At 42.4% G+C, this 18,311-nt stretch overlaps 1 protein-coding gene across 4 annotated transcripts in view; it reads right to left on the bottom strand.

Moving 5' to 3' along the window:
• Positions 1 to 390: 390 nt before the first annotated feature.
• The window catches only part of LOC139566023 (synaptotagmin-1-like), a 203,621-nt gene continuing 185,700 nt past the window's right edge, over positions 391 to 18,311 (bottom strand). For 3 of the 4 annotated variants that reach the window (XM_071386831.1, XM_071386833.1, XM_071386832.1), the window contains 3 exons: positions 17,478 to 17,595; positions 9,784 to 9,917; positions 391 to 4,557 (listed from right to left, as the gene is read on the bottom strand). In XM_071386831.1, coding sequence (XP_071242932.1) covers positions 4,351 to 4,557; positions 9,784 to 9,917; positions 17,478 to 17,595 — 459 coding nt within the window. In that variant the 3' untranslated portion in view covers positions 391 to 4,350. Of the gene's footprint in view, positions 4,558 to 9,783; positions 10,296 to 17,477; positions 17,596 to 18,311 lie in introns of those variants that run through there. The other variant, XM_071386834.1, reaches the window with a different exon arrangement.

Raw genomic sequence — 18,311 nt, 5'->3', positions numbered from 1 at the left:
CTGTGAATCTGGAGATGTTTTTTTCCCCTCATAAAAAAATTAGTAATTTAAATCACTTGGATTATTTAGTGTGAATTTACCAGGTTTTGACCACTAGATGCTGCTGTTGCTGCTATACTGCCACACTCTATTATACATTTTTTCTGGTCTCTCTTTATTAAACAGATTACAGCATTTCATAGATTTGGCTCATTATGAAAATAAATCTAGGCTTTATATGCACTCAATGTTTATTATTCAATTCACTTAATGCTTCTTATTCTTATGCTGATGAAGGCATGTTGTCTAAAATGTAAATGTCAGTTTTATCTGCTCACACATCAAAATTCACATAAAAAGTTGGTAAGTGAACCAAACCAGTATCCGGAAAAAAAGAAGCACTTGAAAAGGTTCTGTATCAACAGGAAATAAAACAATTTATTGATAATTTGTGTATATGAAGTTATATAACAACAGTCAAAAACTCCACAGAATGAATCACTACACAAAGTGAAACAAAACTGTAAAACACCTCATCAAAAATGAAGGTATACACAGCAATATACAGTATCTGTCAGCTCGCTGTCACCGCGAGCGATATGGCAGGAAAAACAGCCCAAACAGTTGTACAAGATTACAGAGAAAATGTCAACACAGAAATACTCAAGCAGGCAGTTGATATACACAAAGGCAACTAGGATCTTTCTACAGCATCAGACTCTAATACTTTACACAGCTTCGTCTTGAAAGGTTAGAGTGGCTTTTTGTTGTTGTCATTTTAGAGAATCGTGTATGTTTCTGGTCACACAGTGAGATGTATGGGCTTTTCTTGAATAGGATGTGAGGGGTTTTGCTTCCATGCTTTAGTAGGGGGGACCAGTAAAAGTAGCATTAAATTGCAGCTAATGGCTTTTCTTGTGGTAAGTTACACACCTCACAATCTGATCCTGTATTGCTGCCTCTTATTGTGGTGTCCGCCCCTCAAGAGTTTGACGCTTTCCTTTTCTTTTGTTGAAGCATTTTGATTTCCTTCCCATTTAAATACTGATTACAGCCTTTCTTTAGTGATTTAGTCGTACCCCTACGGAGTTGCTCATTCCATTAAAATACTGAGCCTACGTTTTATCCTTGTTTTATTTAAACAAGTGTTTTTTTGTAATTCATGATTTAAGGGATGTTAAATGAAAAAAATATATAGATCAAGAGGGAATGTAATTCATTAGAGCACATTCTGCTGTGATTAAATGTATGTTCAACGTTTCTGGAATGTATTGTTTATCCGGGGAATGTCTACCCAAAAGGGTATTTAAATAAATAAATAAAAACACACACAAATCAACATATTTTTGCAACAATGAAAGAAAAGTGGCAACTACGAATCCCACAGTTAATCACCACAAACACACAGTCCATACTTTACATTCAGAGTTTTCATTTCAAATATAAAAGTATTTTCAACAGGGTTGTAAACATAACATATTAATAAAAAATAATCATAATTAGATATAGTATAGTAGATCAGGTTGATACAACGATGGATGAAGTTATCATGACAAAATGTGATACGTTTCAGTAATAATCATGACCATTTCAATATGATAAATAAATTACTTTTTGGAAAATGATGAAAATATGTACATATGCACTTTCAGAGGGTGAGGGGTCATTTAAATGTTTTCATGTGTGTGTGTGTGTGTGTGTGTGTGTGTGTGTGTGTGTGTGTGTGTGTGTGTGTGTGTCATATTTGGGTATTTCCCAATCCCAATATGTCCTGAAATTTCTGATGCTGGATCTGTGTGCAAGAAAAAACTAACTGGATAGGAGGGAACCCTTAACAGAAGGATTTTAGATATCAGACTCCAACCACCACAGAATCTACATGTGCTGTGTCCTAACCATCTCACTGGAGAGGAACACGTCTGACTTGATAGGAGTCAACTTTAAATATTATTTTTTTTCTCGGGCAAACACAACCCACACAACACTATGGGATGAACATACAAGTATTGCACAGTGCTCAACGAAATGCTGTGTGAATCCAACCACTCTCGCTCTCCCATAAAATGTTCTATAACTCCTGTGTGTAGCCCTGTCAATCAACCAACCAGCTGCTGCACAGTTATTAGAACTGACGATGCCACGCACTCTCTCAGCATGTGGAAGGGAAATGGCAGTACAACGTCACTACAGAACAAGCTTGTCGCTATTGATAAAGTCTACACCTCTAAGCACGCACGGCAGTCACAGTGATACACAAAGCTGTCTGCAAAGACACCTATGGAATGACAAATAGCTTTTTCATAATAGTGCTATCAACTACACAATAACATTGAAAACATTTAGAAACTACTCCTGAAGCTAGCATCCAGTATATGCATGGAGGTTCCTCCAAGATAAGAGACTTCATGGATTTCATGGATTCAAACGTCTTACTTATTCCTCTTATTGGACCCGTAGTAAAGGACATATAAACAAATATTATCACCTTTGCAGACCATTAACTTTTACAGTTATTGTTTATATCCCATTGTTCTCTTGGTGTTGTACTGAGAGCCAGCAATAGAAAACTGGCTAACTACGGTTTACTGAACGAAGAGATACAGTATATGGTTGTTGCTTTCATGTACTGTTCCTTTAAGTAAACAACAAGAACCGGTTGGGCTCCTGGACAGAAGCTCCCCTGCGCATTGAGTGTCCTTAAATATGGCCCGTCAACATAGTGTAAAGAAGTCAACAAGCTATTGCCGGTTCAAAGACATACAGTGCAAAACAGTAGCTGTATAGAAAGTAAGATTGGCAGTATAACATGGCTAGCTCTATTGCCACTGTGAGAAGGCAACACAAAGCAAAGACTGCTATTTAGGGCACCATGTGCTGCCAAATACATTGTTCCCGATAAACCAAAGCTACGACCACTACCTAGTGGGAGTGTGCATGGAGAGAAGGTTAGTATACATGTGTCACCTCCCTGAAAATGGCAGTGTTTAGAAACTCACTTTACTTCCAGTCAATATAATAATCATATACTGATCCATCAAATCACTCACTTCAGCTTTAATCTAGATGAAATAGATTGAAGGCGAGGGGATGTTATCATAAGAGACAGCCCCATGGTGTTGGTAGATCTCCCCCCGTCCCAGCCTTTAGCAAATATTGTTTAAAAAATCATGCAGTTTACAAAAAAATCAGCTGAATTTATCAAAAGAATTGTCATCTAAAAGCTTAGAGTCAAAACTATTTTTTCCATCTTTGGAGACCTTGAGACTCCAATGTCCTGAACATAATCAGTTTCCAACAACAAGGCTATTGAAAGTAAATATTGTTCAACAAGCTTAAGGACACAATGGCTACTGCTTGATTCTATTTCATATGGGGTCAGTTTCTGAGGGGGGTTGGCGGAATAGTCGTTTGGGTTTAAGAGGACCGGTCTGTAAAAAAGAAAAAGAAAAGAAAAGATGCCCTTTCAAATGAGGACCTATTTCACTTAAAAGTAACTGACTGTGTCACAAGGTGATGCCCTGCTTAAGGAAAAGGAAAAAGGCTAACCGGTTTGCATCGATTTGAGAGATCCTCTAGAACATTGTGTTTCAAGCAAAACAAATAGGTCCTCTGATGGAGAAATGTGTATAAAAAGGCGTAGAAGAAACCATGTGCTTGTATACTATCCAGCAGCATATATTTTCCCATGAAACCATAGTAGTTAACGGCCTAGTTTTCTGTGTATTTCAACTTGTCTCTGCAACGGTTCATTAGTAAACATAAAGCCAGACACCGTCCTTTACAATGTGACTATACTTCCACTAGCATCTTGCAGGTTGGAATTGCTTTCTTCTTCCTCTGGAATGCAATAAGGTCGAATTTTTTTATCCTGTAATATATAATATCGTCTCTCCTATATCTGCATTTACATAATTTAAAATAGAACATCTTATTAAAAACATCCAGATATACATCGATTAGGAAACGGGTAACAACATACCAACATAAATTAGAAATAATTTTTGTCTGCAGACTGATATATACAACTGTCGTACAATAAATGTCTTTCAGTCATGCGCTATCTATACAGATCATATTGCTTAAAAGGGGGCATTTGGTTAGGGGGAATCAGGGCGTAGAGATGGACAACATAGTCAGGGGCGGGGACTCCCAACCTGACAAATAGAAACACAAATCTGAACATCAGGGCCTAGGGTTTTGAAAGAACCATTAACAATTACAAAAGAAGGCGATAAGACAAGTAGTATGGAGTTGGTGGGAAGGATGGGTGTTGGCTGGATTGGTTTGATGGTGGATGGACCCATATATCACTGAGGTATTTACACATACTGGCTAAAGAACACTATGGGGCAGGAGCTGAAAGGGCCCTGCCTATTTTTTTGTGGAGAGCTGAGCGTCCACCTCCTCCTCCACCTTCAGCACATGCCACTGGGCGATGGGTCTCCTGGGGTTGGCGAGCATATCCGACCAGTGGCGCAGCTCCGTCCCCGAGCTGTTGAGGCCCACAAAGACCTTGCCGATGGCATCGTTCTTGCCGATCTTGTCATAGTCCAGAACAGTTACAACAACTTGAACTTTCTGTAAGGGGGAAGACATTGGAAGAAATAATGAGTTTGTGGGATACGCACACTATACACGTAACTAAAGTAATGTAGTGGTAAGATTTAAAGCTCACAGACTATAGTCATGGACGTTTTATGATTTGTGTAGGGCTGAGAAGTTTTCTTGAGCACTCAGTATTCACCCAAAGTAACAGAGAATAATAATATTGTCTCAAGTCCCCAGACAGCCTACTTCCTCTACTGAGCACAAGGATGAAGGCTCTGCTCGGCGGCCTACGTTGGCTAATTTCTCAAATTCCAAAAGCAGTACAATTAGAAGACAAGTGGGTGTAACCTCCACTCTGTCTAATGCGCCTGACTAACAGAGTGGCCTACTTGAGTGAAGAGTGATATCCTCCCTTGAAGAGCCAGTCCTAAGTGCTTATTAGCAGTATACACCATTTGAAGACTGGTCCTGAATCTTTCCAGAGCCAAACACACAACAGATTGTAAGCTTACTCAGAGGTCAACCATTCAGCCACAGCATGTGTTTATTCAAAGTGTCTCAGCAATGAGGGGTGATCCGTGTGTCATCTGCGGGAAGGGAATATGAATCAGCACACTAAGAGCTCTGGTTAAGTTTCGATCCACATGAGAGAGGAGAGAGGAGCTGCTCTACCTGTGTAGGTGCCGAGTCACTGTTCTCCCAAAGCATGTAATGAAACGCTGCACCAAGTCTCCCAGACTGTCAGTTTGGGTCAAGTAGCTTTTAAAGAGATAGTTGACCCCCTTAAATCCCCTTTGAGGTATAACAACGACAGACACACATGTATTTGGGTTGTTCTATCCCTTTAAAGAGAAGGACACTCTGTCGAGGCGGGAGTGTACATTTACATTTAAGTCATTTAGCAGACGCTCTTATCCAGAGCGACTTACAAATTGGTGCATTCACCTTATGATATCCAGTGGAACAACCACTTTACAATAGTGCATCTAACTCTTTTAAGGGGGGGGGGGGGGTTAGAAGGATTCCTTTCTCCTCTCCTAGGTATTCCTTAAAGAGGTGGGGTTTCAGGTGTCTCCGGAAGGTGGTGATTGACTCCGCTGACCTGGCGTCGTGAGGGAGTTTGTTCCACCATTGGGGTGCCAGAGCAGCGAACAGTTTTGACTGGGCTGAGCGGGAACTGTACTTCCTCAGAGGTAGGGAGGCGAGCAGGCCAGAGGTGGATGAACGCAGTGCCCTTGTTTGGGTGTAGGGCCTGATCAGAGCCTGAAGGTACGGAGGTGCCGTTCCCCTCACAGCTCCGTAGGCAAGCACCATGGTATACTTGTTATGTTGTTGTTGTTATGGTGTACTTAGCAGTATAGGTTTTTTCTACTGTCTTCCACTCTCTAATGAGTGTGTATGGAATGTTCTGATTGGCATCCTCACAGGCTAGGAGGGGTTAGGCTGCGAAATGAAACAGAGACACGTGGAACCAAACTCGTGGTTTGTGAAGTGCTAAATCAATTTTAGGCAATTACTTTCTTATGCCTGGCGTGTTGACGCCTGCTCACAGATAATTCCCCCTTGGTCCAATTTGCATGCACTTTATCTTCTTTAATTCTCTGGGTCTAGTAGCTTTAAAGTGCTTTCTCATGAAGCCATTTGTCCTCAAACACTGCGAGCGCCATACTAAACCGTACTCTATATACACATTTCATTGCACTGGATAACTGAATTGCACCGTGAAGAAGAGATATTTGAATGTTCAAATGTAATCATACATGCCGAAGGCATGTAATCATAGATACGTTGAGAATGGCATTACTTCTCACCACTCCCCCTGTGCAATTGTCTTGTAAACTTGAGAAATTACGGCATTTAATGAGAAATCAGATGGGGGGGAATTCCGACCCGAGTTAAGGATGTGTAAATAGAAACATAATTCCCTTTTTATGCACTTTTCTCTCTATGAGTATTCTGACCTTGAACTTGAGCATGAGAACAGCATTCTGTTCACACGCTATTTGTTTGGGGTGGAGATCAACGAAATGAAGGTGTGGCAGAGGTGTGTCTACAAATACACTGCATTCTGAAGAAACCATGAATAAGGTTGAGCGAACCTGCCGGTACCAACTGGGAAAAGCATGTACTTTCTTTTTTCTGATAGAAATTACAGCATTCTCCATGCACAGTAATTTATAAATTGATAAGAGCTATTGATAAGAGCTAGGTAAATGAGGAATCCATTTGTAGAAGAGGACTGTAAATACATAGATTATTATTTATTTTTCTCCTTATGATCCATGGAGACGAATGTTAAACCAGTCATATGGAAGCAAACTGAAAATCAAATCAATATGATATGTATTGCGGCCCCTTTTCCACAGTGAAGTAGGCTGTAAATAGCTGTGCCGTTAATCAGATTTTATTTGTATGTCCTCATAATTTGCATGGATACAATTTGGAGACCCAAGCTACAGGCTTTCTGTAGGGCCGAATCTGCCAATTTGATGTATGTGCTTTAGAAGGTTTTAATTATATACCCAGGCTTTTTGCACATTTGTAACTGTAGTTTCCTTTAGTTTCCTTAAATTTGCTGCCTACATTTTGAATGATTCAATTCCATTCCGTTTACTTTTCTTTCCTCTGTCATGTCCGTGTAGTTGTTCCTAAGTGTCGCTAGCATTAGTGGATCATAATAGGCTAACATTGTGCAATAATTTGGGACATGTAGCCTACTTGGATCATTATGGAACTCAGACCACACGTAGCAGTTTAAACCTGGAACCTGGTGCATGGTTCACAATGACTGGACCGTTGTCATACAGTTCCACGATTAGTGAGGATCAGGGTAGATTTCTAGGACTACTGTTCAACCCCTATAGTACACCTATTTCCACCTTCAAATAATGAATGGATTGAACTTGAATGTGTCAACTTTTACAATATGTATTTTTGATTCATCAATATATTTTGTGCGTAAACTCGCTCCAAACCTGTTTTATATGATTCATACATACTTTCCTAACGCTATTATTTGCTTAAATAATCTACAAGATCAGAGTATTTTTTTTATCTACCAGTTGGTGCTGAAACTGAGACAAATATGCATATACAGTTGAAGTCGGAAGTTTACGTACACTTAGATTGGAGTCATTAAAACTCATTTTTCAACCACTCCACAAATTTCTTGTTAACAAACTATAGTTTTGGCAAGTCGGTTAGGACATCTACTTTCTGCATGACACAAGTAATTTTTCCAACAATTGTTTACAGACAGATTGTATCACAATTCCAGTTAGTCAGAAGTTTACATACACTAAGTTCACTGCGCCTTTAAACAGCTTGGAAAATTCCAGAAAATGTCATGGATTTAGAAGCTTCTGATAGGCTAATTGACATAATTTGAGTCAATTGGAGGTGTACTTGTGGATGTATTTCAAGGCATGCCTTCAAACTCAGTGCCTCTTTGCTTGACATCATGGGAAAATCAAAAGAAATCAGCCAAGACCTCAGAGAAAATAATTGTAGACCTCCACAAGTCTGGTTCATCCTTGGGAGCTATTTCCAAACGCATGAGGTTACCACAATCATCTGTACAAACAATAGTATGCAAGTATAAACACCATGGGACCACGCAGCCGTCATACCGCTCAGAAAGGAGAGGCGTTCTGTCTCCTAGAGATTAACGTACTTTGGTGCGAAAAGTGCAAATCAATCCCAGAACAATAGCAAAGGACCTTGTAAAGATGCTGGACGAAACAGGTACAAAAGTATCTATATCCACAGTAAAACGAGCCCTATATCGATATTACCTGAAAGGCCACTCAGGAAGGAAGAACCCACTGCTCCAAAACCGCCATAAAAAAGCCAGACTACGGTTTGCAACTTCACATGGGGACAAAGATCGTACCTTTTGGAGAAATGTCCTCTGTTCTGATTAAACAAAAATATAATTGTTTGGCCATAATGACCATCGCTATGTTTGGAGGAAAAAGGGATTGCCCACACATTTTCTATGGGATTGAAGTCAGGGCTTTGTGATGGCCACTCCAATACCTTGACTTTGTTGTCCTTAAGCCATTTTGCCACAACTTTGGGAAGTATGCTGGGGGTCATTGTCCATTTGGAAGACCCATTTGCGACTAAGCTTTAACTTCTTGACTGATGTCTTGAGATGTTACTTCAATATATCCACAGAATCTTCCTACCTCATAATGCCATCTATTTTGTGAAGTGCACCAGTCCCTCCTGCAGCAAAGCACCCTCACATCATGACGCTGCCACCCCCGTGCTTCACAGTTGGGATGGTGTTCTTCGGCTTGTAAGCCTCTTCCTTTTTCCTCCAAACATAACGATGGTCATTATTGCCAAACAGTTTTATTTTTCTTTCATCAGACCAGAGGACATATCTCCAAAAGGTACGATCTTTGTCCCTAACCGTAGTCTGGCTTTTTTATGGTGTTTTTTTTTTAGGTCTTTTGAATTCTTTTGATTTTCCCATGTTGTCAAGCAAAGAGGCACTGAGTTTGAAGGTAGGCCTTGAAATACATCCACAGGTACACCCCTAATTCTCCAAGCCGTTTAAAGGCACAGTCAACTTTGTGTATGTAAACTTCTGACCCACTGGAATTGTGATACAATTAATTATAAGTGAAATAATCTGTCTGTAAACAATTATTGGAAAAATTACTTGTGTCATGCAGAAAGTAGATGTCCTAACCAACTTGCCAAAACTATCGTATGTTAACAAGAAATTTGTGGAGTGGTTAAAAAACAAGTTTTAATGACTCCAATCTAAGTGTTTGTAAACTTACGACTTCAACTGTAGATGGCTTTCTTTCATTGTTCCCTATATTCTGAGCCCGTTCCTTCAATGTACTTTAGTCTGTCGATAAAATTAAAGGTACACTAATGCATTACATGCCTGCATTAAGTCTGAATACCAACTACTGAGAAGCGCATAGGAAGGCGTACACTTACTAAGCCTGAATCGGGCCCATGATGAATAGAGCCTGAAACCGATTATCCTGTACAGGCTAAGGACCACACATTCACACGCTAATTTTAAGCCACCAAATCACTCTCAGTAGCCACAAGTTTTGAACACATTCTCCTTGTCACTTGTCTCAGTGTTGGCTCAATGTCTTCTTTTGAAGTATTCTTTAAAAAAACTTGACTTAGTGGTTTATGACTGAGATCAATTAGATCTAGTCTTAATGCTTCAACAACATGGAGAACTCCCAAGATGTGCATGGGGATGTACAACACCATTACCTGGATTTGTTCGAATGGCACTTCAAAGCTGAAGGACTCGTTGTAGTAAGGGTTGAGGGTGTTCTTCTTGATTGTCGTCTTCTTCTTCTTCAGCCTCTTCCCGTTCTGCATCAGGTGGATCTTCACGTAGGGATCTGAGGAAAGAAGAGAGGGCCAGGTTAGAACCTACTGCATCAGGTGGATCTTCACGTAGGGATCTGAGGAAAGAAGAGAGGGCCAGGTTAGAACCTACTGCATCAGGTGGATCTTCACGTAGGGATCTGAGGAAAGAAGAGAGGGCCAGGTTAGAACCTACTGCATCAGGTGGATCTTCACGTATGGATCTGAGGAAAGAAGAGAGGGCCAGGTTAGAACCTACTGCATCAGGTGGATCTTCATGTAGGGATCTGAGGAAAGAAGAGAGAGCCAGGTTAGAACCAACTGCATCAGGTGGATCTTCACGTATGGATCTGAGGAAAGAAGAGAGGGCCAGGTTAGAACCAACTGCATCAGGTGGATCTTCACGTAGGGATCTGAGGAAAGAAGAGAGGGCCAGGTTAGAACCTACTGCCACAAGGCATATACACCCTCCCTTTCCAGTGTATATACACTCATATGTTTTAGTCACACCTTGTCCGTCCCTTCATTTGGATATATCAACACGGAGATGAATCACACAATCTGATAACATTCACCGTACTTACGAACCCATTTCAAATCATATGCAAGAGAAACAGATTTGCGCACAATTTCTATGAATAGAATTTCGCTGCTTTTTGAAGTGGCTCATGTTTTCGCCACTTTCACTGGAGGGCCTCATTTCCGTTCTCCAGTAATGACGACTGAAGCCTCTCCAGAGTAGGCCTGCTGTGGCCGGCCCTGTGGCCCCCCTCTCTCTGGTAATCAGGTCAAGAGGACCAGTAAAAGATGCAGACTCACCCATCAGCCTTCCTGCTTTATCATTGGCAATCAAGATGTTGGACTAGCATGGCTAGCAACCCTGATTTTTTTACTCCTATCGGAATGCTAATGACAAGCAGGAAGTAGAGGGGGGAGAGGAAGGAGTGGAGTGGAGTGGCACCCTGTTTGAGACAAGACACTTGAGTTTTGGAGAACTAATGAGCCTTGGTAATGGACTGCCATTGAAACCAATTCGAGCTAGATAGTGGACACAGACTTATCTTAATGAAAACAGGTCACGCCATTTATCTTTCAAGACGAGACAGCGTTTGTTGGTTCTAGGATCAACAAACACAACCAAATAGGATAGGATATGGCATGGTAATTGGGCTAAATGACCAATAACATTAATGGAAAGGGTGGCAGTTACAATTGAGCACCAGCATGGTAATGCATCAATGAAGCAAGGCATCAGTATCAATCCTCATAATGCTCTCTTGTTCTAAAATACTGCTGGTTCTCATAATCTAGATGTATCTGTGGCTCCCGGATGCCTTTATTAGGATGTCTTTGATGCTCATGGAGTAGGGCTGGAAAATACAGTTTTGACTGTGGAACTCCTAGCAATGGCAAACATTTGTTATCCAACTTAGAGGGAAAGGAGGATATCTAGTCAGTTGTCCAACTGAATGTATTCAACTGAAAGGGACAATAAAGTAAGTAAGTAAGTAAGTAAGTAAGAAATGTGTCTTCCACTGAATCAGAGAGGTGAGGGGGGCTGCCTTGATCAACATCCACAGCGCCCGGGGAACAGTGGGTTAACTGCCTTGCTCGGGGGCAGAACGACAGATTTTTACCTTGTCAGCTCAGGGATTTGATCCAGCAACCTTCTGGTTGCAGGCCCAACGCTCTAAACACTAGGCTAAGTTACCTGTGAATGTTCATACTTGATTTGCCTTCATGAAAAATTGATCAACCCCTACAAGAATGTAGATTCATTATAATTCACATACTAATTTACATTTCCTGTTGCTGCAGGCATATTTTCCTGCTGTAGATAACTGTCTCAAATGAAGACCCTACATCTGTAAGAGCTGATTGGTCACTGGCAGGTTCATCCCATAGCTGTGTGGACAGTGTACATTGAGAGACGGAGAAAAAGAGAAGCAGAACAGAGAGAAAGAAAGGCAATGGACAGAGGGAAAGAGAGAAAAAGAAAGGACGTTGACAAAGAGTGACAGCGGGAGAAAGACAGAGAGAACTGAGTGGACAGAATGGAGAGAACAGCTCGAACAAAAAGAGAGAAATAGAGAGAGAAAGAGAGAGAGAGAGAGAATGCAGCCTCGAGAGCGGGTGTCCATTGTGACGTTTATTACTCTCCTGCGGTGCGGTGAGGGCTGTGCGAAGATAAAAGAGACAGTGGATGAGAGGTGTGTGTTAGTGAATAGGCCCAGCAGTATCTAAATGGGAATCTTCTCCAGTGTCGGACTGTGAGCATCACACGGCCGTATCACCACTTTCTATCAGACTCTTCCATCAACAACCCCTTTATTGTTTTTTTCTCTTTCTTTTTTGTTGTGTTGCAGTGAATTCTCTTCAGCTGAGTTCCCTTCTTTATAGGTTCTACTAACGTCCCTGTAGGAAACTAAAGTTGTGTCATGAGAGAGCCGATTACAAACAATCAGACTTCTACACCTTTGCTGCTTTTCTAATAGGTAATGATTGGAGGTTAATGGAGGGAAGTTTGTGGACAAACTAAGTACAGTCCCCAAGGTCTCTGTGGAGGTTAGGCTCAATCCCCTTGGTTGGAACTGTCACAGCATACCGATAACAGAGGCTGCTTCAGATCCAGATCCTGTAACTCACACAGGCATTCACACACACGCAATTCTGTTTAATGGTATTTCTTCACCCCTGCTCACGGTCATCATTTGGAACAGTCTTGGACCTGTGCCGAAATCTTTTATCTCTGTATAAAAAAAGACCTCACATTCACAACCGTATGAATACATTCCAACTCCTTCCCATTCCAACCCTGTATCTGGCTGCCTCTGCCTCATCTTGACCATCCACACAGGCCTGGGCCTGAATGACCAGCACTGGATAAATGAATCCCGCTATCCTCAGAGACTGAGGCTGAATACACACAGCAACAACATCCAGGCAGGGTTATCACAGATAACCTATCCCTCCACCGTCAGAAAAACACCTGTGGTGTCCCGTGGCTTTCAGCCCTATTCTACCCAGACTCTTCTTATCTTGCCGCCAGCATTATTGGGTTTTGGGCGGGCGACGCATCCCAACTCATATCCGGCTCATTTCGGCGTCTCGTCCCAGACAGCTCTAATCTCTGCCCATTTTGTGGATGAGTGGCCGTGGCAGCTGATGTGAGGCGCCTGTCGCAAAGAGAGAGAGAGAGAGAGAGAGAGACGTCACCGTTCCTTGTGTCTGTCTACACTTTAGTATATGGACACTCTAGCATGCGTGACAGTCACTCATCTGGATCACTGGCAATGGGCCGGGTTATAATGAAAATATGCTGTGTCCATTTATAAAGAGTCCCCCTCCCTTCCCAGTGAACAGGAAGCAGCAGGAGTGTGTAGAAGTGACTAACGGGGAGGACATGAGCGACGTCGGCTGAAGGTGTTTGTGGAGGAGCAGCAGCCATAACAGGACCGTTTCTATCCCAGCTGGCTCTGTGTCAAACAGATGACAGACGGCCTTTTAACATGACAGTGTGTACATCCAAAACAAATACATTATATTAATTCCCTACCGTTACGAGCCTATTTCAGCGTTACTGTGTGTTCACCCGTCGGATTCAACAGAATCTCTAAGATCCAGGCTTTAAGCTTGTCGATAACTAGCCATTGCTGTATATTTAGGATTATAGGCCTAAGTGAAAGAGAATAGCTATCAATGCCAATCATAATTAGTCTACTGAGCGTATGAAGACCAAACGGTAAAAACAGCACGTTGGCTGCTTACTCGAGTGTGCTGTGTGTTGGCTTGCGGGGGCTGTGTACGAGATGTTGAACGAACGTCAACACAAGCAGGTTAAATATAGCTCAGCTGTCATCTTAGTTTCCCTCCCATCGTTCTGGATGGGCCATGGAGGAGGGGCACGCAGGGCCCCACTGTCATCTCTGTTTTACACACTTGGATTTGACATGAATCATTCGCACGCAACTAAGCTACGGCACACACACACCACAGAAAAAAACCACACATGCCGCACACACACACGTGCACGCACGCACGTGCACACACACACACACACACACACACACACACACACACACACACACACACACACACACACACACACACACACACACACACACACACACACACACACACACACACTTCCAAACTTCTGCATTTCCCTAATCACCGCCAAATTGGTTTTCCATTCATTCATCATTATACTAGCACCTGGCCTCATTGCTTTCCACACCTTGGCAGTGTAAATGACTGGAGTGGGGCTGCGAACCTGGAGCTCCTTTAAACAGCCGGGCAGTATGCATGAGAATCAAAACAAATAATATGGTCTCCAGACGAGAGGCTTGAGAGAGAGAGGGAGAGAGGTGGCACAGTGCAAACAGTACATCCATTATCTTAACAAGCATGTACTCATCCTCCAGTAACATCCAATGTGCTTCTGTACGTAACACACTGATACTATTCTATAGCACTATATTATTTAACACAGCTGATTTGATTGGTACTTGATAGTGCCTCCGGGCTTTACAAACTTCACTGTACGTAGGTTGTCAGCATTAGTGCTGAGTTCTCTTATATTCTCTACACACCTTTTATGTGAGGGGACATGGTCTATGTGCCTCCAAGCATACATACACCCATAGAAATAGGCCGTTATCACATTGCTGCACACAGCCAGTGAAGAGCCCTGCGGCCTTAAGAAGTGACAACTATTTTAATTCCACGGGTACTGAAGCTCTCTCCTGTGGTGAGTCATACCAGTGAGAGTTGTTCCATTGTCACAATATATACTGTACTTAAATATAGGGACTCACCTTGAGTCTATAATACAGGTTACCTGTACATCTTCAGCAAAGATTATGAGAAAGACACACGTATCTTGCCTGCAATGCATTGTATGGTATATACTGTATTATAAGAGTCCCTCCAGGGATATAGTTCTGTTACGATAAAGAAGGAGGTTGTTAACAAAAAATAAACCTCCCACTGTGATTCAGGAGTGGCTCAGCTGAGAACTTCTATCAATGATTAGATTAGGTGCTCTTTTAAAACGGTTTGAAACAAGTTTTGCTGAACAGCATGATACAGCGACTCTGGCTGTTACGGTTATTTGGGGCAATCAGAAGAATTATGAATAATTATACATATTTTAATGAAAATAGCGTTGTCTCGTTTGCTGAGCAGTAATTAGGCTCGATAAACAGGACAGCAGCGGAGAAAAAGACCAATCCCAGACCATCCATTACTCGACCTCCTCCCCTAGTTCTGGCTGTGTCACGACGTGAGATAGTTACTAATTATTGTTATTATATACACGCGTGTTATTGCATCTATCTGCCAGGCTTTGACGTCTTTTCTCCTGGCAAAAAGACACTTCTGGAGAAGTTGACTCTTCAAACAATGGGCTAACTGAGATATACTACTCTGCGATATCTTGTTAGAAAAACTAAATTGGAACAACATTTTGTCAGGTACAGGTGTCCAAAACAATATTTTCTGTCCTAAAGCGTGTACGGGAATTATGCTTGCTTGGTATTTGTTTATTTGGTTAGTCAAACCCAGAGGCGGAGAGAGAGCGAGAGATACCAGAGTATTGGCTCCTTTCAAAAGGAACGACAACACTCTCTTTCAAAACTTGAACAAAACAAGCACAAGCTATTCTTCAATTCAATTTTCTGATAACATTTAAAAAAGGTAAAATTGCTGTCATTGTGTTCAGCTTCACTACCTTGTTCATTGTTTGGTTGACATCAAAAACATGAGCGTCGAAATAAGCTGTGTGAGTGAAACAAGACGCCTGTTATCTAGCCTACTGTTTGGGACTTCAATGGGGAACATGAAAGTCAAACAATATCTCCTATAATTCTCATTCCAGTAAAAACCCAGGCGAGAGTGTTTTGTACTGATGGCCTGCTAGGCTGTGAGGCACGGGGAGGGAGAACGGACTAGATGCATGGTAACTGCAGCCTGGAGAGTGTTATGGTGAGGAGGAAGGACAGGGAGGAAGAGGAGGATAGGGGATTAGAAATGGTCCAAGGAATGGATAGGAGAGCGCCAGGGAGAGGGGAGGGGTGGACCCAGCTGTTGAAGGGGGGATTTGGGGGCTGGGGGCTCTTTGTGGGGGTGGAGTGATGAATGGTTCAGGTGGGCTCTTATTTCTAGCTTCTGAATGTCCCATATCTCCAGGACCATACAGGAAAAACACACAGCTGGCTCTGCTTGCTAGAAGGGGCCCGCGCCAACATAGCCCTCCTTCCCAGAAGAAAGAACAGAGATTTGGAAAATTTGATTTCTTTGCTTATCTCTGAGCGGAGCATCAACAAAAACTTTCTCCTGTCCACTTTCTCCTGTCCAACTTTCCATGTAGAACAGTATTGGTGGTGTGATGGTGTGATGTTCCCGTGGGGAGCATCATGGGAGAGTGTCTGGTATCCATTATGGTGTTCTCTGGCTCGCAGGGAGACTTCTTCCCCCTGCTCACTGATGGATGGGAAGCTGCTCAACACTAGATGGATTACTCAGTACACACACTCTCTGCAGTGCACACACATGTGTGCCATGTGTTGTGTGTGTGTGTTTGTGTGTGTGTGTGTGTGCGCGTGCATGCGTGGTCACTATCGCAAATGGAACATTCTGTTACCATGGCGTCAGGCTCGCTTTTCAGAGTTGGTCAATTCATTAGAAATGTGTTCTATCTATGAGCCTCTACAGGTGCATTAGTGATCCATGGCCGCAATGGCCAGGTGACTTTCCAAAGCTTTACTACAGTGTAGTCCCTATAGGCTCTCCCACCAACATAAAGCAGGGTGTTCATAAGTGCCCACTGCGATCATTACTGTCCATGTGTATTTTCTCCCACGCAACAGCAGGTCTGCACAGTGGAGCCCAGTAACCACCACCCACACCCCTGATCCCTGGAGTACCTGGGTCTAACCACGTGTTCTGTTGGCATCACATTGGCATTGTTCTGGAGGACAAAATGCCATTTCTATTGCTGTCCACATTTTGTAGGTAGAGTTTAGATATACATTAGTCACTTCAGATGCTATCTGTTATCTCCTGCCGATATAATGGTGGGCAATGATTGGTAGGGGACTGTTGTTGTTTGAGAGAAATAGCTGCAGGAAAATAGGAGACACTGAAGTGATTGCTGCCAAAGATGCGTTTTCTTAGACAAAAGATGAGCCTGTCGTGTGGAAAGCCAGCGGGGAGCGAAAGCGGCGCACAATCAGAGCTCAAAGTCTCCAACAGACACCAATTTCCCAAAGTCCAACCTGACAAAACAATGGGCCCCACAATGACTCACCAAGCCTTCAGCAAAACCCCTAGAAGAGCACAGAGAGGGGAGAGGGCAAAACAATGGTTTCTAATACATACTGTAACACCCTGAGAGCGTTCATTACCAGAGAGAGAGTGGCTTTGACTGAGGGTTTCAAAATGACAGCCCCTCCTCTTGAGTGGACATGACACAGGTAAGAGCAGGTCTGGAGGTAAAATGCCTCTTAGGCCTCCTGGCTGTCAATCATCTTGCCTGGCCATCCTTGTTGTGGCCCTCAGGCATCTGTTGTGGCCCTCAGCTCTGCTCTGCTCACCTGACAAGCCTCCCACGTCCATCTTCTTCAGGTTCTTGGCCTCCAGGATGACCACGGTCAGCTTGCCGGCGGTGGGCACGTATCGCAGGGAGAAGCAGATATCACCCAGCTTCTCTTGCTGTGAGAGGAGAGAGAGAGAGGAGTCATGACCACAGTTAGGAATAAGGATGAAGTTGTCTGCTGAAGTGACACATGGTTTGGGAGTGTAGTCTTGTCTGTCTAAAAGCGTAAATGCTTTCACATGGATTCTGTTTTCCCATTTGGGTTTTCTTGGATCTTTGTAGGGCGCGGGCTGAATTTGGCCCTTGGGTGAATTTACTTCGCCCCCCAAGTTTTCTGAGCAATTTTGTTTTGGGGGGGGACATAAAATAATGTAACAAAAAACCAGGAATTCAGCTCCAAGAGTTTTTAATTTAGTAAATCTGTCCCCAAGTATTCCCACACATAATAGAGATACATATGTTATCATATCCCAATGTAATAAAGGTTAGAAATTCTTATATTTTAGTCAAATATCATATCTGTTTGGGCTTCTTGTGGTCAATTTGACGAATTATTTGTAATTATGTTCCGAGAGACAGAACGTCATCAATCGTTCCCTTGTGTCATACACATCAACATCGAAATAAACAATCGTAGTCACAGAGTGAACAGACTCAAAATGGGATTTATATTTCTGGCATTACGCATGTTAACAAGTGGAATAGACTGATGCTCAATAAGTTGTCCCAGGTCCAACTCGAATTACACATGATCGGAAACAGCCATTATGAATAGACCTCATAAATCAAGGGCCAAGGAGGACGGAAGATTCATTTTTGTTTTATATACCAG

The sequence above is a fragment of the Salvelinus alpinus genome, chromosome 37 (genome assembly GCF_045679555.1).
Source record: "Salvelinus alpinus chromosome 37, SLU_Salpinus.1, whole genome shotgun sequence".
NCBI classification, from domain to species: Eukaryota; Metazoa; Chordata; class Actinopteri; order Salmoniformes; family Salmonidae; genus Salvelinus; species Salvelinus alpinus.
This window is presented reverse-complemented; position numbering and strand designations above follow the sequence as displayed.